The sequence below is a fragment of the Loxodonta africana genome, chromosome 5, assembly GCF_030014295.1.
Source record: "Loxodonta africana isolate mLoxAfr1 chromosome 5, mLoxAfr1.hap2, whole genome shotgun sequence".
Classification (NCBI taxonomy): Eukaryota; Metazoa; Chordata; class Mammalia; order Proboscidea; family Elephantidae; genus Loxodonta; species Loxodonta africana.
This window is the reverse complement of record NC_087346.1, coordinates 70,539,944-70,564,149: the sequence shown is the minus strand read 5'-3', so window position 1 is coordinate 70,564,149 and position 24,206 is coordinate 70,539,944. Positions and strand designations below refer to the sequence as shown.

Here is a 24,206-nt window from a genome sequence, read left to right as displayed (position 1 = left end):
CATTGTAAGGACTTTGGCTTTTCTCCAGGTAAAATGAGGGAAAGCCATTGGAGAACTTTTGAACAGAAGAGTGACATGAACTAACTTATATTTTAAAGAATCACTTTGACTACTGGGTTGAGAATAAACTTTAGGTAAGCAGTGATAGAAGTAGTAACATTCGGCATGAGATTTATGCACTGCTGTAGATGAAAGCATATATAGGGTCGCTATGAGTCTGAATTGACTCGACGGCAATGGGTAGATGAAAGCGGCAACAGTGGAGGTTGTAAGAGGCGTTGGATCCTGAGTATGTTTTGAAGGTAGATTCCTGATGATTGGATGTGGAATGTGAAAAAAAGAGCTGAGTGAGATAAGCCCTGATTTTTGGCCTGTGCCACTGGAAAGATGGAGTTGCCACCTGAGTGGGGAAGAGCAGTATTTTGGGGAAGAATTAAGAGTGCAGTTTTGGGCATGTGTTAACCAAATGGAGCTATCCAGTAAGGAGTAAGGAGTTGGAGTTGAATACATTAGTCTGGAGTTGGGGAAAGAGGACTGAGCTGGAGATACACATTTGGGAGTCACTACATAAAGATGAAATTTAAAGCCATTAGATTGGACGAGATGTCTGAGAGAGTGAATAGAGAGGAGGACCTTAAGAGGTCAGGAGGACCTAGCAAGAGACTGAGAAGGATTGTCCATGAGGTAAGAGGAAAATCAGGAGTGTGGTGTCCTAGATGCCAAATGAGAGGAGCGTATCAAGAAGTGAGTGATCACCTATCATGTTGATAGGTCAAGTAAGATGAGTGAGAGTTAGGCATCAGAATTAGTAATGTGGAGGTTTGATGACCTGGACAGGAGTCAAGTAAAATGATAGAAGTGGAACCCTGGTTCGAGAAGATTTAAGAGAAAATGAGAAGAGAAGAATTGGAGACAGTGAATATGACCAACTCTTTTGGGGAGTTTTCCCAAAAGGGCGCAAACAAATGGAGTGGAAGATGATAGGCAAGGCTAGGGTAAGAGATCATTTTTTCTTTTGAGTTGGGGAGAAGATTCTTAGAGAAGAGATATCCTTTAGTAGATAAAAGAGGAAAGAATCTAGTGAAAGTATAGGCTTTAAATAGGGGAATAGATAGTCTATCTGTGGAAGGATTTCTCAACTTCGGCACTATTGACATTTTAGACTGGGTCATTGTTTATTTGGGGGGCTGTGCTGTGCGTTGTAGGATTTTAGCAGCATCCCTGGTCTCTATCCACTAGATGCCAGTAGATGCCTTTTCTCAGTTGTGGCAGTCAAAATGTCTCTAGACGTTGGCAAATGTCCCTTGAGGGGCAAAATTGCCCCTAAAGAGCTATGGTAACAGCCAACGGCATAGAGTATGTGGATGCAGATATTAATAAGTAAGTTAATGCAGTGGTGAAATCTGTGTAAGTATTGTTGATTTCTTCATTATTCCTAGTGAAGACAGAGCAGAGTCATCAGCTGAAAGTATGGCTAGGGTGGGAGTTGGGAGGTCGAGGAAAGACAAGAATGGAAGAAATGATCCTCTAGGAGAGTCAGTCATTAACCTTGAATTATGTGAGTTTTGAATTATACAAGGTCATTGGTTATGCGTTCCTTGCATAAATTATGACCACTGTAATAAAGAAGTGAAAAATCACCTATAATTGTACCACCCAGATAGAGATAATTGCTATTACTATCTTGAAATGTGTATAGAGATATATTTTAATGATTTTTAAAAAAATTTTTGTTGAGAATATGCACAGCAAAACATATATCAATTCAACAGTTTATACATGTACAATTTAGTTACATTTATTACATTCAATTTGTGTAACCATTCTCATCCTCTTTTTCTGAGTTGTTCCCCTCTCATTAACATAGACTCACTGCCCCCGAATTATTGTTGCCAATTTGATCCCATATAGATAGTTGTTAAAAGATAATGCTCAAGACCAACCTTTTTTACTAGTTAAGCTAAACTGTTGTTCGATTTTAAGATGACTTCAGCGGGTATTTTTGGTTTAAGGTTTAATGAACAGTGTTCTACCCAGTTCTCATCATTTCCGACTCATGGTGACCCCGTGGTGTTTTACATACTGTTCTATCCAGTTTTTTCACTTAGCAGAAATATATGATGATTGTTACCCCATGGAGGAGCCCTGGTTGTGTAGTGGCTAAGAGCTTGGCTGCTAACCAAAAGATCAGCAATTCAAGTCTACCAGCCATTCCTTGGAAACCCTATGGGGCAGTTCTGCTCTGTCCCATAGGGCCACTATGAGTCAGAATCCACCTGATGGCACCTAACAACAACATTATCTCATGGGGAGCCCTGGTGGCATAATATTAAGAGCTTGGCTGCTAACCAAAAAGTGGGCAGTTTGAATCCACCCATAGGCACCTCAGAAGACAGTCCTTTCCATCTACCTACGAAAGGTCACAGCCATTGAAAATCCTGTGGAGTGCAGTTCTGCTCTGACATATATGGGGTTGCTGTGAGTTGGAATCAACTCGATGGCAGCTGGTTTTTAAAAAAATTTTTTTAATTCCACTGTTGTGATTACAAATAACTGCATAACATTTTACCATAGATTATAAATAACTGCATAGTATTTTACCATCAAGGAGCCCTGGTTGGACAATAGTTAAGCGCTCAGCTGTTAACCAAGCAGTTAGCAGTTTAAACCCACCCAGCCGCTCCATGGGACAAAAGGCCTGGCAATCTGTTCTTGTAAAGATTAGAGCCTAGGAAACCCTATGGGGCAGTCCTGCTCTGTCATATACGGTCACTGATGAGTCTGTACTGACTTGGAGGCACACAACAACATTATACAATTGTGCTATATCTTAATTGACAAGCTAAATGACCATAATGGGAAATTAACCAGTTTTTTTTCCTATTATAGATATTTATTTAAAATGAATATCTTTGTATAGGAAACCCTGGTGGCGTAGTAGTTAAGTGCTATGGCTGCTAACCAAGAGATCAGCAGCTCTAATCTACCAGGTGCTCCTTGGAAACTCTGTCGGGCAGTTCTACTCTGTCCTATAGGGTTGCTATGAGTCAGAATCAACTTGACAGCAGTAGGTTTGGCTTTCTGGTTTTTTATCCTTGTGTATACATCTTTTTTTTTAAAAACATCTGTGTACACATCCCAGATTATTTTCTCAGGATTTAATTTCTAGAGGTGAAGTATATAAATTACAAGTCTATGCATTTTAAAGGATACAAAGGATGGTGGGAGAGTATATTGCCAAATCGTTCTCCAGGAAGAATATATGAGTGTATAGCCCCACCAGTAGTGTATGATATGCTCCTGAACTGGGCATTTTTTTCTTTTATGATTTTTAGCTTATGATATTATCTGAGGAGTGGAAGTTATGTGAACAAAAATAGTAAACATTAAATAAAACTTACTTTGGAAATATTATTTTTTAGTTTGTCCATAATCAGTTAAAAGAATTAAATCTCTTATATTAACAATATATTTATGTAAGCAATAAGTTGCTTATTTTCTACCACTCAGAATCATTTTGTGTTTTTCTGTTACACCCTAGACAATACAATGTAGATTATAAACTGGAGACTTACCTGAAGATTGCTAGGCTATATCTAGAGGATGATGATCCAGTCCAGGCAGAAGCTTACATAAATCGAGCATCGTTACTTCAGAATGAATCAACCAATGAACAGTTACAGATACATTATAAGGTAACAGATGAGCTGATTTGGAATTAATTTTGTATTAATAGTACTAAGGTGATCCAGAACATCTGATAAATGCTGCTATAGATTAGATATTCTCTCTATCTTTTTTCTTTTGCTTTTTTGTTTGACCCCTAATTGAAACATTTTCCTTCTTTAGGTATGCTATGCACGTGTTCTTGATTATAGAAGAAAATTCATTGAAGCTGCTCAAAGATACAATGAGCTCTCTTATAAGACGATAGTCCATGAAAGTGAAAGACTAGAGGCCTTAAAACATGCTTTGCACTGTACCATCTTAGCATCAGCAGGTAAACATGTAATTTATACTTTAATGAATAGTCAGTTATCTTCACTTTATTACTTCCAGTTGATTGCAATTGGAATGTTTAGATAGGAACTGTTCTTTAAATGATGTCTTACTATTAGTGGTAAATTTATTTTAAGCTTTTAACAGTTAAAACCAACAATAAAATGAATTGTTAACTTGGAAAAAATTTTAAAACCCATGTTACTAACATGTTAAGAATAGTTAAGGTATGTAGTTCTCTTGAAATAGCACTGTGAAAAATAAATATCAAATTAAGTGAGAATTACACAGGGAAACTAAAATTAAAATCTAGAGATTGGTTATAAAATAATGTACTGCTTTTAGAATTTTTTTTTAACCCTTAAGCCTCAGTTTTAAAGCTGGCAATTCATCTTTTTCCTCAATAAGTATTAAAAAATAAGCTATCCTTAGAGAATTCTTTTTACTAAAGTATAGCATGTAAATCACTTAATCTATAAAGCAAAAAGGGCATTGAGAGGAAATGCTGATAGTTCTAAGTCATGACTTTTCTAAATCACTGTAGAATCTTCCTTCTTGAACTGTCTTTGAAAGTCTAATAGCATTCAGATTACACATTTCATTCTTTATGCAGCAGTAATCTTATTTATTTTTTGTTACTGAAAAGGCAGTACGTAAACATTGTACTGCCTCCTATTCTAGAGGATTATTACTGATTTCTTGTATTTCCTTCAGTATAAAAGTATGTACGTGTGTGTATCCTCCCCTTTTTTATACACAAACGGTAGGGTGATAGTTCCTTCAACTTTTTTTTTTTCCATGTAGCTACATATGGTACTGTTTTCATATCAGTACATATAACTCATTCTTTTTTATTTACTTTTGTCTGCCTTTATTATAATTTATTTAATCAATTACAAGCAATGCTGTAGTGATTATACACATGTGTGAATATATGTATAGGTTAAATCCTGAGTCTTAGGGTAAAATTGTGATAAACCAAAAACCAAACCTGTTGCCATCAAGTTGATTCTGACTCATAGCGACCCTATAGGTCAGAGTAGAACTGCCCGATAGGATTTTCAAGGAGCGGCTGATGAACTCAAACTGCTGACCTCTTGGTTAACAGCTGAGCTTTTAACTACTGCGCCACCAGGACTAGAAATTTTAAATTATTCTTTCATATTAAACTCCAAATAACAATGTCCATGAGTACCTGACTTCTTACACACGTATTACCAGATTGTTTGATCTTTGTTGATCTGGTAGATGAAAAATGGTGTCTTACTCTAGTTTTAATTTGTATTTCATTTATTTTGCATGCATATCCTTGAGCATCTTCATATGTTTAGAAATTATTGTTAAAAAACTTGTTTTGGTTTCCTAGGGCCACGGTAACAGATTATCACAAGCTGCATGGCTTAAAATTGCAGAAATTTATGGTCTCACAATTCTGTAGGCCAGAAGCCTGGATTCAGGATGTCGATTGCCCTATGCTTTCTCTGAAGGCTCTAGGGCAAAAAACTTCCTTGTCTTTCTCAGCTTCTGGTAGCCCTGGGCATTTCTTGGCTTGTGGCAGCTTAACTCCAATATCTGCCTTCCTCTGCACATGGTTGCTGTCTTCACTGTGTCTCTCTGTGTTTCTTTTCTTATTATAGAGACACCAGACATGTTGGATTAAGGCCCACCCTACTCCAGTATGACCTCATGTTAACTATTTACATCTGCAAAGACCCTATTTCTAAATAAGGTCGCATTCATAGGTACCGGAGGTTAGGACTTCTGTGCATCTTTTTGGCGGACACAATTCAGCCCATAAACCCTGTGTTTTTTTTCGAGTGAATTATCTGTTTAGGTCCATTGGCCATTTTTTAGTTGTTTGTCCTTTTCTTGGTGACTTAATAAAACTCTTTATATATAAGAAAATTATTAAGATTTTTTTCCAAGTTGTCGCCCTATTTGATTTTGCTCTACACAAACTTAGTTTTTAAAAAGTTAAATTTCTTAGTCTTTGTTTTATAGCTTCTGAGTTTTATTTGCTTAGGGAGGAAGATCTTCCCTACTCTGAAATTGTATTTTTAAAAAATTCTGTTTTCTTCCAATATACCTTAGTATATTGGCTCTCAGACTCTTTGGTCTTAGGACCTTTTACTTTGAGAAATTATTGAAAACCCTAGAGAGTTTTGGTTTATGTAAATTATCGATGTTTACTATATCAGAAATTTAAAAAATATTAATTTTTGAAAGTAACAATTTAAAACATTTAAGAGTAGCAATAGTGGACCCATTCCATATCAACATAAATGACCATATTTTAATGAAAAATAACTTTTCCAGCACAAAAAAATTAGTGAGTAGAATTATGTTTTTCAAAACTCTTCAGTGTGTAGCTTAATAGAAAACAGATGAATTCTTGTAACTAGTTTTGCATTCAGTCTGTTGTGATATATGAAGTTGAAGTATATGAGGAAAATCTGCCCTCACACATTAGGTAGTTGCAAAAGGAAAGAGTATTTTAATAGCTTTTTCAGATTTTCATACTGCATTTAACTTGACAAGTGATGCAGCTTCTTATAGGTTAGTTGCATTGTGAAATTTAAACCCTATCAGTGAGCTTTGTTGTGTACTGTTACGTTAAAATCCGTTGGTTGGTCTTGCAGCTTGAATGGATCTTAAACCTGTGCAGGTATAAACCATTGTGTATTGATGTTTGAAAATATTGGCTCACTGAGTTATGTAGAACTTCCAAATATTGACATATCTTATTATATAATATAAAAAAAATTACATTTGAAGATATTAACACTGAGCAGCAGAAAAGCCTTTACGTATTAAGGAACAGTCAAAGGTCATAGTGACATAGCAAAGTTTTCTAAAATTCTGATTTTTGCTGGAAAACTCAGATTTTATCAGGGGGCAACAAATACTGGTTATTTTTCTTGTAGTAAGAGTTTCACTTTGTTCATTTTGGGGAAAATTTGGTCTGCCAAATATCTAAGCCTGAATAATCCTAAATGGTATTTCATGAAAAAAGTGGTGTTTCTTCAGGACAACCATAGTAGTTTATATGCAACAGAGGGACTTTATAGTGTACACCCCATTTTGTCCTACCAGACATTAAAAAGACTTTTTCTTCAGTGTCAAGAGTGAAAATAGCTCTTTACTGCATCTTCAAGGACATTCTTAAGTAAAATTGGTTTTTATTATTTTTGTTGCTGCAAGTGTGTGGCACAGTGAAGCTTCATGCCACTGCGCTGATTTATGCTGTAGTGCCAGTAGTTTTACCCACAATTGTTTTTGCTACAATAGTGCAAATGTCAGTGCCGTGAAAAAGGCCAGTAATGTGTTTGTTATTATAAAAATAGTGTTGACTTCACTGAACCCTTGAAAAGGTCTTTGAGAACCTTCTTTGAGAATCTCTGTGTTAGGGTTTCATGTCTTACCGGTAAACCTTAACCCACTTGAATTTATTTTAATGTAAGGAATGAGATAGGGATTTAACCTTTTTGTTTTTTTCTAAATTGTTAGTCACTTGACCCTGCGTCCTTCGTTGAGTAATCCACCTTTTTTCCTCATTGACTTGAAACACGTTCTAGTGGATTTCTGGAGACAGTATTCTGTTCCATTAATTAGCCTGTCTGTTTAAAAACACAGGAGCCCTAGTGGTGCAATGGTTAAGTGCTCAGCTGGTGACTGAAGTGTTGGTGGTTTGAACCCACCCACTGGCTCCAGGTGAGCAAGACCTGGCGATCTACTCCTGTAAACATTATGGGCAGTTCTACAGTGTCACACGGGGCCGCTATAAGTCAAAAATTGACTCAACAGCGCACAGTGACAACAACATTTAAAAATAAACTAAACTTTTCGAGTTATTATAAGGAGCCCTGGTGGCATAGTGGTTAAAGTGCTCAACTGGTAATTGACTATGGTTTAAACTCACCAGCCACCCTGCAATATAAAGATGTAGCAGTCAGCTTCTGTAAAGATTACAGCCTTGGAAACCCTATGGGGTGGTTCTGCTCTGTCCTATAGGATCTCTATGAGTTGGAATTGACGTGACAGCAATGTTTTTTTGTTTGTTTGAGTTATTATAGCTTTGTAATATGTTTTATTATCTAGTAGGGCTACTCTCCACCCCCTGCTTCCCCACCATTATATGTTTTATTTGAAAGTAAGTTGTAGGCCATCATGACACGTCCTTCTTATATATCATCGTCTTGGTTAGCTAGTGCTGCCGTAACAGAAATACCTTTAAAAAACAGAAATTTGTTTTCTCACAGTTCTGGAGGCTAAAAGTCCAAATCAGGGTCTTGGCTGTATTGATTCCTTCTTTGTCAGTAGCCTCCCGAGTTTCTTGGTTCTTGGTGATCTTCACATGGCATCTCTCTTCCCCAGTATGTGCTTGTCCCTGTGTCTGATGTACTCTTCTTATGATTCAGAAGTGATTAGGTGTAGGACAGACCCTGCACTGGTATACCCTCATTAACATAGCATTAGATTGCATTATGGAAAGTGATTATATTATATTACATTACAATCCACAGGTATAGGAGTTAGGATTCCAATACATTTTGGGAGACACAATGCAATCTATAACAATCATATCTCTTAAGAACAAAGACATTTTCCTACATAACCTTGGACCATTATCATCCCTAAAAAAATTAACAATGATTCCACTCTAGAGTCTAGCATCTATCTGTCCATATTTTCATTGCCCCGGTTGTCCCAAGGATGTCTTTTATAGCTATTTTTTTCCTCTGAACTGGGAACAAATTTAAACATGGCATTTGGTGATTATATCTATTTGGACTCTTTTAGTCTAGAATAATTTCCCCATATCTAAAAAAAAAATAATACTGATATTTTGAAGAGTTCAAGGAAATTGTAGAATGGCCGTCATTGTTCGATATACATTGTTTACTCATTATCCCATCTGTTTCCATAAACTGGAAGCTAACCAAAGGCTAGATTAAATTCAGGTTAAAATTTTTCTAGTAAGAATACTTCACAGTGATGCTGTGTGCTTGCTGTTGCATCACATCAGTGGACACATGATGCCAGATTGTCCCATTGTTAGTGGTGCTGAGTTTGCTCATTTGGCTAAGTAGGGATTCCAAATGCAAAGGAAATTCTTTGCATTTATTGAGTAATCAGTGGGGTACTGCTTTGACACTATTCAAAAGCCCTGTTCCTCGGCAGCTTCCTTTCACATAATAATTTAGTGTTCAGTAATGGTTATCACCTGGAACATTCATTGCATTGTGTGTGCAAAATGGTGATTTATTTATCCTGTTCTTCTGCATTTATTAGCTGTGATTCTTCGGTAAGAGTTTTCCTTTTTCTCCTTTTTATTTTTCTTAATATCACTATGGACTTTTTCTCTGCTTATTTTTCTGTGTATACGGTATGTACGCAAAAAAGTGTACATATCAGAAGTATACAGCTTGGTGAGTTTTCACAAACTGAGTTTTCCCGTTAACATGCAGAACAAGAAACAAAATATTACAGTATTCCAAAAGCCTGCCTCATGCTTCTTTCTGATCACTAGCCCTGACCTTCCTCCCCCAAGAGTAATGACTAGTATAGATTAGTTTTGCCTGCTTCTTATTTTTTTATAGATGAAATCGTATAGTATATACTCTTTTCTCTTGTTTCTTTTAATCAACTTTATATTGGTGAAATTTATCCGTATGTTGAGTATTTTTATAGTTTTTCATTTTCATTGATATGTGGTACTCCGTGTTATGAATATACCATAGTTTATTTATCCTACTGCCTTTGGGTAGTTTCTTATTGGTTATTAAGAATAGTTTAAAAAAAAAAAAAACCTGTTGCTGTCGAGTGGATCCGGACTCATAGAGACCCTATGGGATAGTAGAACTGCCCTGTAGGGTTTCCGAGGAGTAGCTGGTATATTTGAACTGCTCACCTTTTGGTAAACAGCCAAAAGCCTAACCATTGTGCCACCAGGGCACCATTAATTAAGAATAGTACTGCTCTGAAATTCTTGTATGTTTAACTTAGCTTTTCATTTATTCAGTGTATTAGAATAAATTAAAATTGTTATTCTTTTTGATGTTCGTACTGTTTTAAATTTGACCAGGTCATGTCTTTTTCACATGACCCCATTAGTCTTTGACTATTGCCCTGCATTCCAGCATAAACAGATGTCTTAGGCTCATCTTGTGTTTTTCCTGCCCCACACTTGAAATCAGCTATTTTTAAAAAATTACCCATTCTTTTTAATGGAGAATAGTATTTAGAAACCATGGTCTGAATGCTAGGTATGATCATTGCTACTGGGTGTCATTGCTTTTAGGTTCTTTCAGCATACAGAGCTGAAAAGAAAAATCACCTTCATATTGTTTCCATTATTCTGTTTTTTTAAATATCATGAATTGTCATGTAATTTGTACTATTTAAAGATCCTTGAAAGTATAAATTGAAACCATGACCATTGTTTCCCATCTGAGAAATATTTATTCACTTTTTATAATTTTTTATGATTACTGAAGTTAATGTATGTTCATTGTGGAAAATACAGATAAGAAGAAGAAAATAAAAATTACCTGTAATTCCAAGTATATATAACATTTTGGTACCGTTCCTAGTCATCGAATGAATATATATTTCAGTGTATAGGCAAAAATGAAGACCTAAAATAAATTGTTTTCATTTAAGAAATAGATTACGAGAATATCTGATGCTCATTTGTTTCTCTTAGGACAGCAGCGTTCTCGAATGCTTGCTACTCTCTTTAAGGATGAAAGGTGCCAGCAACTTGCTGCATATGGGATCCTAGAGAAAATGTACCTAGATAGGATCATCAGAGGAAATCAACTTCAAGAATTTGCTGCCATGCTGATGCCTCACCAAAAAGCAACTACAGCAGATGGTAATGGTCATGTGTTATAATTAAATTAGGTGGTGGTAAATATTTAGGTGCAGACTAGTGGAATGTATGTTAAATTTGAAGCACCTACATGTCTTTCTGTACTATTCCTATGTAACACTTGCTGATATTTAATTTTTCAAAAAGAGACATAATAGATTGAAGATGGGTGTGATGGTTAACGTTGTGTGTCAGCTTGGCTGGGTCATGACTCTCAGTGGCTTGGCATTTATGGAATGATGTAGTTTGGCAGTTAGGTAGTGATATAATTTGGCAGTTATGTAATGGAATAGTCATCCTCCGTGATGTGATCTGATTCAATCAGCCAATCAGTTTTAAGGGGCGTTTCCTCGGGGGTATGGCCTGCATCCAATGTATATTTGGACGTTCTGGCAAAGCTTGCTTTCTTGCTGTGGATCCTGCATCTGGCTCGTCATCCTCTGACCTCCTGTTCTTGGGACTTGAGCCAATGGCCCGCTGTACTGCCTGCTAATCTTGGGATTCGTCAGCCTTCACAGCCTGGGAGCCAGCAGCTGGCTGTCTTATCTGCTGGTCTTGGGTTCGTCCCCCTCTGCAGCCTGTGAGCCAGAGACCTGCCGTCTGACCTGACGATTTTGGGTTCATCACACTCAGCAGCTACGTGAGTCAGGAGAAGCCTCCAGCCTGATATCTGACCCACGGACTTGGGACTTGCCAGCCTCTACAACCGTGTGAGCCATTTCCTTGAGATATACATGTACACACGCTTCACTGATTTTGCTTCTTTAGAGAACCTAGCCTATGGTAGTGGTTTTGGAGGGTGAATTATTTTAAGGCATCTTTTGGAATAATACATTTTTTAAAAAACTGTAAGGGGACAAAAATTATAGGCTATTTTAAAAACTGAAACTAATAAATATCTTAATTAATCTTAAGCATCGGTTTGTAACAGAGCATAATTATGCAGTCCTGTTTTAGACAGAGTAAAATTCTGCAGAGTAGTTTGCCCAGAGTTACTCAGGGTGAGACTGTTGCCAATAAGAATAGAATTTCTTGTCATGTTTCCTAGTTAAGGGATAAATTTGCTTAAGTGAAACTGCCTTTGCCAGGAAAGAAGTTTTTAATAGTGGCTTATCCATAATATCAGAAGCTGTGCTTTTTGTATGTATTATTATTTTGTTTTTTTTTTTAACTTTTATTGAGCTTCAAGTGAACGTTTACAGATCAAGTCAGTCTGTCACATATAAGTTTATATACACCTTACTCCGTACTCCCACTTGCTCTCCCCCTAATGAGTCAGCCCTTCCAGTCTCTCTTTTCATGACAATTTTGCCAGCTTCCAACTCTCTATCCTCTCATCCCCCCTCCAGACGGGAGATGCCAACACAGACTCAAGTGTCCACCTGATATAATTAGCTCACTCTTCATCAGCATCTCTCTCCTACCCACTGTCCAGTCCCTTTCATGTCTGATGAGTTGTCGTCGGGAATGGTTCCTGTCCTGGGCCAACAGAAGGTTTCGGGACCATGACTGCCGGGATTCCTCTAGTCTCAGTCAGACCATTAAGTATGGTCTTTTATTTTATGTATTATTATCTACAGTAGTTTTAAAGTAGCTTATGACACATGATAATAAAAATGTAGGTGAAGGCAATCAGAAATTTGGAAAAGATTAAGATAAACATGCAGATCTGTTAGACTCATTGCCTTGGGTTCACTGCCATCCTATATCTATGAGAATTTGTCTGTAAAGAGTCATTTATGTAGGGTTAACTAAAAGACCAAACACTGGACAAGTTGTGGGATGATATCAGGACATCATACATGAAGAAAGCAAAAGGTCATTAAAAGGCAGAAAAGAAATAAAAGACCAAAATGTATGTCAGAAGAGACTCTGAAACTTGGTCTTGAGTATGGAGTAGCTAAAGTGAACAGAAGAAATGATGAAGTAAAAGAACTGAATAGATTTCAAAGGGCAGCTCGAGAGGACAAAGTATTATTATGAAATGTGCAAAAACTTGGAGTTAAAAAACCAAAAGGGAAAAACATGCTTGGGTTTTCTCAAGCTGAAAGAACTGAAGAAAAAATTCAAGCCTTGAGTTGTAATATTGAAGGATTCTGTGGGCAAAATAGTGAACGATGCAGAATACAAAAAGCCACTGCACCAAAAAGAATTGTTTGACATTCAACCATTTCAGGAGGTAGCATGTGATCCAGAACTGATAGTACTGAAGGAAGAAGTCCAAGCTGCACTGAAGGCATTGGTGAAAAAACCAGTCTCCGGGAATTGACAGAATACCAATTGAGATGTTTCAACAAATGGATCCGAACCTGGAGACTCATCTATGCCGAGAAATTTGGAAGATGGCTGTCCTGCCAACCAACTGGAAGAGAGCTTTATTTGTGCCCATTCCAAAGAAAGGTGATCCAAGAGGATGTGGAAATGATTGAACAGTATTATTAATATCACATGCAAGTAAAATTTTGCTGAAAGTAGTTCTAAAATGATTGCAGCAGTATATCAGTAGGAACGGCCTGAGTGGATTTAGAAGTGAACTTGGAACGAGGGATATCATTGCTGATATTGGATGGACCTTGGTTGAAAGCAGAGAACACCAGAAAGATGTTTACCTGCATTTTATTGACTATGCAAAGGCATTCAACTGTGCAGATCATAACAAATTATAGATAACATTGTAAAGAATGGAAATTCCAGAATAATTAATTGTGCTCATGTGGAACCTGTACATAGACCAAGAGGCAGTCGTTTGAACAGAACAAGGGGATACTGCATGTTTTAAAATCAGGAAAGGTGTGCGTCAGGGTTGTATCCTTTCACCATGCTTATTTATTCTGTGTATGCAGAGCAGATAATCCCAAATAACTGAACTACATGAAGAAGGCAGCATCAGGATTGTAGGAAGACTCATTAACAACCTGCGATATACAGATGATACAACCTTGCTTGCTGAAAGTGAAGAGAACTTGAAGGCACTTACTGATGAAGATCAAAGACTACACCCTTCAGTGTGGATTATACCTCAACATAAAGAAAACAAAAATCCTCAGAACTGGACCAGTAAGCAACATCATGATAAATGGAGAAGATTGAAGTTGTAAAGGATTTCATTTTACTTGGATCCGCAATCAACACCCATAGAAGCAGCAGTCAGGAAATCAAACAACACATTACTTTGGGCACATCTGCTGCGAAGACCTCTTTAAGTGTTAAAAAGCAAAGATGTCACCTTGAAGACCCCAGGCCATGGTATTTTCAGTTGCCTCATATGCATGTGAAAGCTGGACAGTGCATAAGGAAGACCAAAGAAGAACTGACGCCTTGCAATTGTGGTATCGAATTATGCCTTCAAATTATGGTGTTGGTGAAGGATAAATATACCATGGACTGCCAAAAGAATGAACAAATCTGTCTTGGAAAAAGTACAGCCAAAATATTCCTTAGAAGTGAATATGGTGAGACTTCGTCTTATATACTTTGGATGTGTTTTCAGGAGGGACCAGTTCCTGGAAAAGGGCATCATGTTTGGTGAGGTAGAGGGTCAGCAAAAAAGAAGAAAACGCTTAACAAGATGGATTGACAACAGTTGCTGCAATAATGGGCTCAAACATAGTAACTATTATGAGAATGGCAGAGGATGGCGCAGTGTTTTGTTCCGTTGTCCATAGGGTCCCTATGAATCGGAACCCATTCGACAGCATCTAACAATAGCAGGCTGAAACGTGTGCTTCACTCACCCCTAGTACCGTGAGTTAAACCAGATCAGTGAAGGATGTCTTTCATTTAATTGCACTCTTAAGTGCAACTCATGTTTCTGTGCAAAGGAGATTTTTTTTTCTGTAGGACGTTTTTTTTGTTTTCAGTGTTTTTATTGTAGAGAAAATATATACACCAAAAAATTCACCCGTACAGCAATTTCTACATTTATAATTCAGTGACATTGATTACATTCTTTATGATGTGCAAGCTTTATAGTTATCCTTTTCCGAAATATTCCACCACTATTAACATAAACTCAGTACCCCCCCCCAAGCAAAAACTTCCCCTTCCCCCCACCGTGCCACCCCTGGTAACCATTACTGATCATTGTTTTCTATATATTTGCTTTTTTCATATTAGTGAGATCATACAGTACTTGTCCTTTCACGACTGACTTATTTCGCTCAGCATAACATTTCATGGTTCATCCATGTTGTGGCATGCATTAAGACTCCATGTCTCTTTGCAACCGAGTAATATTCCATTGTATGTATATACTATGTTTTGTTTATCTGTTGATAGACATCTTGGCCGTTTGTACCTTTAGGCTATTGTGAAAAGTGCTGCAATGAACATTGGTGTACAGGTCCATGGAATATTCTTCATGTAGATCTTTGGGAAAAATTCCTTTATGTTCATAATACTGGGTTTAATTGTGGTTCTTCTGAACAATTGACTTTTATCTTATTTAAGCACACTGTGAATTGATAAGCTAATTGGTTTTTCCGTTTTGGTTGGCTGCTAGAAAGCTTAAAACTAAATTTGTAGCCCACCTCTAGTAAGTGCATAGGATTCTGTTGTATGTGTTTTGGTTGTTGGTATACTTCTTTTTTACTTTTAAGTTCTCGTCTTCTGTTTTGTGTATTCCTCTGAGCAGCTTTAAATCTTTCTTGTAAGAACATGTCTTACAAACAAGTTTGAAAACTAGATGAATAAGCCTGAGTTTCCAGAGTTGATGTAATTGAGCTTCAGATTTGACTTTAAGCTTTGACTTTCCCCAGTTTTCCTGGCTTTCTTATTGAAAGGAAAATAAAAATGAAAAGATACAATCAGATAATTCTTTGTTAAGAAATGGGCCACTCACCAGGGTTTCAGAGGAAGCAAACAATTCTCAAAGTTCTCGTACAGGACTGTGTATAGAAGGTGGATGTTTTGTCTTCCTCTTCTTCCACTTTAGACCTTATTGCTTTCTTTATCTTTTTCTGAAATATTTTTATTTATTGGTATTACAACCCTAAGCTAGCAATCTGGAGACATAGGTCATTTTCATTTCTTTTAAGTGACTGGTTTTTAGTGTATTCCCAGAGTTTTTCAACCATCTTTGCTAATGTACTTTTTGTAAGACAGATTTAACTATTCTGGACATTACATACAAATAGAATCATGCAGTATATGGCTTTTTGGGACTGGCTTCTTTCACTTAACATGTTTTCAAGTTTCATCCATTTTGTGGCATGTTTCAGTATATTTTTATTGCTACATAATGTTCCATTGTATGTGTATATCACATTTTATTTACTCATTCATCAGTTGATGAACATTTGGGTTTTTCTACTTCTATTATGAGTAATGCTGCTGTGATCATTTGTGTACAAGATTTTGGTAGATAAATATTTTCACTTGGGAATATACCTACTAGCGAAATTGCTGGGTCATACGGTAATTCTAAGCTTAACCTTTTTTTTTTTAATTATTTTATTTATTTGTTGTTGAGAATATACACAGCAAAAACATACACCGATCTCAAGTTTCTACATGTACAGTTCAGTGGCACTGATTACATATTTTGAGCTGTGCAACCATCCTTACCCTCCTTTACTGAGTTCCCCTGCCATTAACATAAACTCAACTCCCTCCTGAGTTCTTATCCTATGTTTCGAGTTGCTGTTGTCAATTTGATCTCGTATAAATAGAGCTTAACAGAGCATAGTGCTCAAGGCAGACATTCTTTACTTGTTATTGCTAAGTGCCTTCCATTCGGCTCCGACTCACATGTACAACAGAATGAAATGCTGCCTGGTCCCACACCATTCTCACAGTCATTGCTTTGTTCAAGCCCACTGTTAAAGCCACTGTGTCAGCCTGCCTCGTTGAGGGTGTTCTTGTTTTTCACCGACCCTCTGCCTCACCAAGCGTGATGTCGTTTTCCAGGAGCTGGTCCCTCCTGATAACATGTCCAAAGTACGTGAGACGAAGTCTCGCCACCGTTGCTTCTAAGGAGCATTTTGGCTATACTTCTTCCAAGATAGATTTGTTCATTCTTCTGGCAGCCCATGGTATATTTATTATCCTTCGTCAACATCGTAATTCAAAGGGATAATTCAATACCATAATTCAAAGGCATCCATTTTTCTTCGGTTTCCCTTATTCATTGTTCAGCTTTCACATACATACGAAGTCATTGAAAATACTATGGCTTATTGGCATAGCGTAGTTTATAAAGAAAAAATTCTACATCCTACTTTGGTGAGTAGTGTCTGGGGTCTTAAAAGCCTGTGAGTGGCCATCTAGGATACTCCACTGGTCTCACCCCTTCAGGAGCAAGGAAGAATGAAGAAACTAAAGATACGAGACATAGATTAGTCCAGAGGATTAATGGACCACATCTACCATGCCCTCCATCAGACTGAGTCTGGTACAACTAGATGGTGCCCGGCTACCACCACTGACTGTTCTGACAGGGATCACAATAGAAGGTCCCAGACACAGCTGGAGAAAAATGTAGAACAAAATTCCAACTCAAAAAGAAAGACCAGACTTGCTGGCCTGACAGAGACTGGAGAAACCCTGAGAGTATAGCCCCCAGACACTCTTTCAGCTCAATAATGAAGTCACTCCTGAGGCTTACCCACCCTTCAGCTAAAGGTTGGACAGGCCCATAAAACAAAACGAGACTAAAGGGTCATTCCAGCCTGGGGCAAGGACGAGAAGGCAGGAGGGGACAGGAAAGCTGGTAATAGGGAACCCAAGTTTGAGAAGGGAGAATGTGGGCATGTCGTGGGGAGTTGTTAACCAATGTTATAAAACAATATGTGTACTAACTGTTTAATGAGAAACTAGTTTGTTGTGTAAACTTTCATCTAAAGTACATTAAAAAAATAAAAAGAAAATACCATGGCTTGGGTCAGGCACACCTTAGTTCTCAAAATGACATCTTTGCTTTTTAACACTTTAAAAAGATCTTTGCAGCTGATTTGTCCAAAGCAGTATGTTGTTTGATTTCTTGATTGCTGCTTCGCTGGGTGTTGATTGCCCACCATGCGTTTGTCAGTTTGTTGTACTATGGTGGCTTGAGTGTTGCTGTGGTGCTGGAAGCTATGCCACTGGTATTTCAAATACCAGAAAGGTCACCCATGGTGGACAGGTTTCAGCAGAGCTTTCAGACGAAGACAGACTAGGAAAAAAGACCTGGTGGTCTACTTCTGAAAAAATTGGCCAGTAAAAACCTTTTGAATAGCAGTGGAACATTCTTACTACTTAAGGTAAGCTATTGTTTGGTTTTAAGAAGACTTCAGGGAATATTTTTGGTTTAAGGTTTAAAGATATGTTAGGGCAGTAACTTTTGGGTTCATCCAGCTTCTGTGGCTCCCTAAAGTCTGGATTCCATGAGCAATTGAAAGTCTGTTCTGCATTTTTCCCCTATGCTTAACCTTTCGAGAAACTACCAGACTGTTTTCCCGAGAGGCTGCACTATTTTATATTAACACCAGCAGTGTATGAAGGTTCCAATTTCTGGACATCCTCAACACTTGTTAGCATCTATCTTTTTTATTACATATATCTTAGCGTGTTCGAGGGGTCCCTCAGTTACACAAATGGTTAAGTTGCTGACTGCTAACTGAAAGAAAGGTTGGCAGTTTGAACCTACCCAGAGGTACCTCGAAAGAAAGGCCTGGCTGTCTTCTCCCGAAAGGTCACAGCTATGAAAACCCTATGGAGCACAGTACTACTGTGAAACACATGGGGTTGCCATGGGTTTTAACTGAATGAAGGGTGACTGGTTTTGGTTTTTCATAGGTATAAAGTGGAACCTCGTTTTGTTTTGCTTTGTTTATCATGGTGATATATATAAATACATTTGCCATTTTAACCATTTTTATGTGTAAAATTCAGTGACATTAATTCAGCGTCCAACCTTCAACACTATCATTTCTAAATGTTTTCATTGCCCTTAATAGAAACTCAGTGCCCCTTAGGCAGTGCTTTCTCATTTCCCCCTCTTGCCTGCCCCTGGTAACCACTGTCATGGATTGAATTATGTCCCCCCAAAAATGCATTTATCAATTTGGCTGGACCATGATTCCCAGTATTGTGTGGTTCACCTCCATTTTGTGATTGTAATTTTATATTAAAGAGGATTAGGGTGGGATTGTAACACCCTTACTAAGGTCACATCCCTGATCCAATGTAAAGGGAGTTTCCCTGGGGTGTGGCCTGCACCACCTTTTATCTTACAAGAGATAAAAGGAAAAGGAAGCAAGCAGAGAGTTGGGGACCTCATACGACCAAGAAAGCAATGCTATGAGCCAAGCATGTCCTTTGGACCTGGGGTTCCTGTGCTGAGATGCTCTTAGTCCAGGGGAAGATTGATGACAAGGATCTTCCTCCAGAGCTGACAAAGAGAGAAAGCCTTCCCCTGGAGCTGATGCCCTGAATTTGGACTTCTAGCCTACTAGACTGTGAGAAAATAAATTTCTCTTTGTTAAAGCCATCCACTTATGGTATTTCTGTTACAGCAGCACTTGATGACTAAGACCACCACTAATAAACTTTGTTCTCTATTCAGTTGCCTATTCTGGATATTTCATATAGGTGAGGTCATAAAATATTTGTCCTTTTGTGTCTGACTTATTTTATTCAGCATAATATTTCTCAAGATTCATCCATGTTGTAGCATGTATCAGAACTTCTCTTTATGGCTGAATAATATTCCATTGTACGTATATGTCACATTTCACTTATTCATTCATTTGTTGATGGACACCTTTTGGCTATTGTGAGTAATGACGCAATGAACATTGGTGTACAAATACCTGTTTGAGTCCCTGTTTTCATTTCTCTTGGGTATATACCTAGGAGTGGAATTACTGGCTCATATGGTAGTTCTATTAATATTGTTTATTAATAAAAAAATATTTTTTTATGGTAGTTCTGTGTTTACCTTTTTGAGGAACCGTGGTACTGTTTTCCACTGTGGCTGTACCATTTTCCAATCCCACAAGCATTAGATGATGGTTCCAGTTTTCTCCACATCCTCACCAACTTTTTCTGATAGTACCTGTGCTTGTGGGTATGAAGTATGGTACATCATTGTGGTTTTGATTTGCATTTTCCTGATGGCTAATGATGTTGAACACTTTTTCTTGTGCTTATTAGCCATTTATGTATTTTCTCTGGAGATCAGTCTATCAGATCCTTTGCCTGTTTTTAAATTAGGTTATTTGTCTTTTTTATTATTGAGTTGTAAGAATTCTTTATGCTAGGTAGAAGTCCCTTATCAAATATATGATTTGCAAATATATTCTCCCACTCTGTGGGTTATATTTTCAACATAGTACCTTTTGAAGCAGAAAAATGTTTAATTTTGATGAAGTCTAATTTATCTGTTTATCTTTGGCTACTTGTGCCTAATTCGAGTCATGGAGATTTACTTTGTTTTCTTCTAAGAGTTTCATAGTTTTAGCCCTTATATTTGGTCTTTGATCTATTTTGAGTCAATTTTTTATGGTGTGAGTTAGGGTTCCAACTGTACCTTTCACATGTGGCTATCTAGTCCTAGCACCATTTGTTGAAAAGACTTTTTCTCCCAGTGTTCTTAGCATTTTTGTAAAAAATCAATTGACTGTAAGTATAAAGGTTTATTTTTAGAATCTTAATTCTGTTAATCAATCTGCCTGTCCTTATGCTAGTACTCTACTGACTTGGTTACTGTAGCTTTGTAGTAAGTTTTGAAGCCAGAAAGTGTGAAATCATCCAGCTTTATTCTTTTTTCAATATTGTTTTGACTATTCTGGGTACCGTGAATTTCCATATGAATTTTAGGACCAGTTTGTCAATTTCTGCAAAGAAGCCGGCTGGAATTTTGAGAGGGATTGCATTGAATCTGTAGACCAATTTGGAGAGTATTGTTATCTTAACAATATTGACTCTTATGTTTTTCCATTTATTTAGTTTTTCTTTAATTTCTTTAAACAATGTTTCATAGTTCTCAAGCTAAATTTTACATTTCTTTTGTTAAATTTATTCCAAAGTATTTTTTTTGATATTATAAGTGGAATTATTTTCTTAATTTCAGTTTTTGTTTTTTCATTGATAGTAATTGAAATACAATTAATATTTATAAATACATAATTTTTTATAACTTTCAGCTTTAGGGAGTTTCAGCTCTGCCACTACTAAGCACTGTTCCTATATCTAAGCTGTTAAATTAGTGCAATAATAATTTTCCACATATCACACGGGTAACTTCTTACATATAAGATTTTTAAAAAATAACATTTTTCCTTCATCTAAAGATACTATTTATTGAGATGTGGTAGACTGGGAGAGGAATGGATTTGAGAAGAAAAGTCAAGAATTCCTTTTTTAAGTATGCTAAATCTGAGATGTTTGTGAAACTTCCAAGTGGAGATGTTTTTAGATAGTTGGATACATGAATCTGAGATCAGAAGAGAGATTTGGACCTGAGATTAACATCTGATAGTTATCAGCATATTGGTGGTATTAAGATAATCTAGGAGGAAAGAAGAGATGAGAATGCAAAATTGAGTCCTCTAATATTAAGAAGTAAGGGACAGTAGGAGGAACTAGCAAGGGGGACTGAGAATGACCAGTGATGTGAGAAGTAGGAGCTAAGAGAAAAATAAGAATATGGATGAAATTCAAGAAAAGGGGCTAGGCTGTCATAAGAAAGAGGGGTTCTAAGCTTTGTTGAATGTACTGGAAAGGACAGCACTTTCCTCAAAGGCTATTAATTTATTTTATCCCCTCAACCTATCATAGTTTCTTGTCTGTAGTATATGCTCAACAGAAATAATCATATAAGAATTGGGTCTAACACCAGCAGTCTAACACCTTGAGGGCTGGGCCTTATAGCCCTAACATCTTCAGGTTCCTTATTACCCAGTTTACAGGAAGAAGATCCCATACCTGATCTCTCAGGAAGATTAGCTGATCCCCCCTTCAGGACATTTCTCCCAGTCACCTCAGAATAAGGTACTTGTGGAGTGCCCAGAAGAATCGAGATCCAGGGACTTTATTAAGCTAGCAGAATAGATGGCATGCCTGTTATATGGATGCTGGTGCTGTTTGCTGGTAAAAGTTTGTGCTTATAGCAGGAAAAGAAAAGTTAGTGAATCTGATAGTTTGCCTAAGAAATAAAACACAAAAGCAAAGGTTTGAATCCCTTCAGCTACTTAATAACTACTTGTCAAATCACTCATTATCTAAATTGTTATTTTTATTTAATTGTACTTTATTCCAGCTGTATCAAGTAAGTCATTTTGGTTATTTTAAAAATTTTGATAGGTGGATAAAGACAATAATTATGAGTTATTACAGGCCTAAAATTTTTTAGGAAAAAAAATGACACATTTTTTTAGAGCACAAAACTAGATTCAAACTTTTAACCACCTTGTTTATATTTATTTAAGGTTCCAGTATTTTGGACAGAGCTGTTATTGAACATAATTTGTTGTCTGCAAGCAAATTATATAATAATATTACCTTTGAAGAACTTGGAGCTCTTTTAGAGATCCCTGCAGCTAAGGTATTTTCTTGTTCTAACACATAAAAATAAAGTTAAGAGACGAAACTATTGAAGTATGAGAAAATAAAATGTATGATTGGTAAGTATTAGAAACTGCACGAAAAAAGTATACGTAAAGTCTCAAGTAAATGGGAATAAATTTTTTAAAAGTTAAAATGGTACTGTAATGGATTTGTCTTAGCTTTTTGGGTTTTTAAATTGTGTTTTATAATTTATAAATTGTGACCCAGATTGGAAATCTTAAATGTGTCCCAGATTAGGACACACGTTTTGTGAGGATACCTACTTCCTAGTGGTTGTTGTCTTCTGAGTAACTTAAGGCTTTGGTAAATGCTCTGTTTATCTTTTCTACATAGGTTGACTCAAATTTAAATATTTTATTTCTTCGAGAGAACGGTAATATTCCATTTGAGATATAATAGGTAGATTTACAGATTGGCTTTTTTAATAAATGGCTCAGAGGAACCCATACATAAAGCTCCACGATAGCTAAACCAAAAGCTTTTCTTATGTGAATAACTGTTAGATATAATTAAATGTTCAAGTTTCTGAGCATTTGTTGTTTTGTTTTTTCAAAGGCAGAAAAGATAGCATCTCAAATGATAACAGAAGGACGGATGAATGGATTTATTGATCAGATTGATGGAATAGTTCATTTTGAAAGTAAGAGTTTTTGTTTTTTCTTGTCATAATACAATAATAGCACATTGTTACATATTTATCATTAAGATATGTTGAGCAACTTCCTTTGACCCAGAACATCACTACTGGAATGAGCTTATTTCCCAAAGAAATAATTTAAAATATTTTTTTAAGAAGTTATATGCATGAATATATGTACTGTAGCATTTTCTTCGCTAAGGAAAAATTTGAGGAATTGTTACATAAGTCCATTATCTCGTCAAACATTATTGATGATGTGCCATGTATTGGGCATATAGAAATGATAGTTGCAGTTTCGGTTCTTAAGCAGCTACTTAAGCTAATGGAGGCACACAGGTAAATAGATCCCTTGACTTTCTCGTTGTCTAACTCCTCCTTAGCCCCTTATTCCCACTTCAGTTATGTGCTAGAGCTTGCTATACCTAGAACTGTTCCACTTGTAAAATTTTAATTTGAAATACCCTACTCTGACCACAGCTTTCTGTCTATCTGACTTGGGTTCCATGATTCATTATTTCAGTTACCTTTTTACACCAACCTCAGAACACTTGCCTTTTGACTTTTATTCCAGTAAAACTCCCACTTTGAATGAACTCGTTCTCCATCTTTTCCGTGCCAGACTTGGGTAGCTAGCTAATGTTGCTGGAGAAGAGTCAGAGAACAAGATGGAAGGTACCACTGTAAACTCAAGGTCATAGGTCCTCAGCACTACCTAGAATTCTTGATAAAATTCTCTAGTCTACTTTTTGCTTACTCTGCAATAACTATTTCAGATTTTTTCCTCTTAAATTTCTGACTTGCCTCCTCCTTCACTCTCACAGCAGAAAACCTTGTTTCTTGTTTTATTTAAAAAAAAAAAAAAAATAGCCCTTGGTCTGAAATTATGTTAACTTTATCAGATTTATAAATCTCTAAATTTAGCTATCTTAAATCTCTCTTTTTCTTGCTTTTTTTTTATAGTAGAGATGGTATCCATCTCCCTATCCAGTCCTTCCACTTGCGTTTTGGATCCCTTTTCTGACCCCCATCCACCCCCAAAGAAAAAGCAAAACAAAACTTATTTGGGAAGTTTAGGTTAGGAGTTATTTTCTCTGTCTTCTTTCTTTCTCTGTTAGCTTCTTTCTATCGATATTTAAACATACTCAC

At 36.7% G+C, this 24,206-nt stretch overlaps 1 protein-coding gene across 3 annotated transcripts in view; it reads left to right on the top strand.

The window, feature by feature from the left end:
* Nucleotides 1-24,206, top strand: part of COPS4 (COP9 signalosome subunit 4) — a 49,109-nt gene that overhangs the window by 21,531 nt on the left and 3,372 nt on the right. For 2 of the 3 annotated variants that reach the window (XM_064285650.1, XM_003414112.4), the window contains 5 exons: nucleotides 3,542-3,695; nucleotides 3,850-4,000; nucleotides 10,706-10,876; nucleotides 22,282-22,397; nucleotides 22,976-23,060. In XM_064285650.1, coding sequence (XP_064141720.1) covers nucleotides 3,542-3,695; nucleotides 3,850-4,000; nucleotides 10,706-10,876; nucleotides 22,282-22,397; nucleotides 22,976-23,060 — 677 coding nt within the window. The remainder of the gene's footprint in view (nucleotides 1-3,541; nucleotides 3,696-3,849; nucleotides 4,001-10,705; nucleotides 10,877-22,281; nucleotides 22,398-22,975; nucleotides 23,061-24,206) is intronic. The other variant, XM_010594094.3, reaches the window with a different exon arrangement.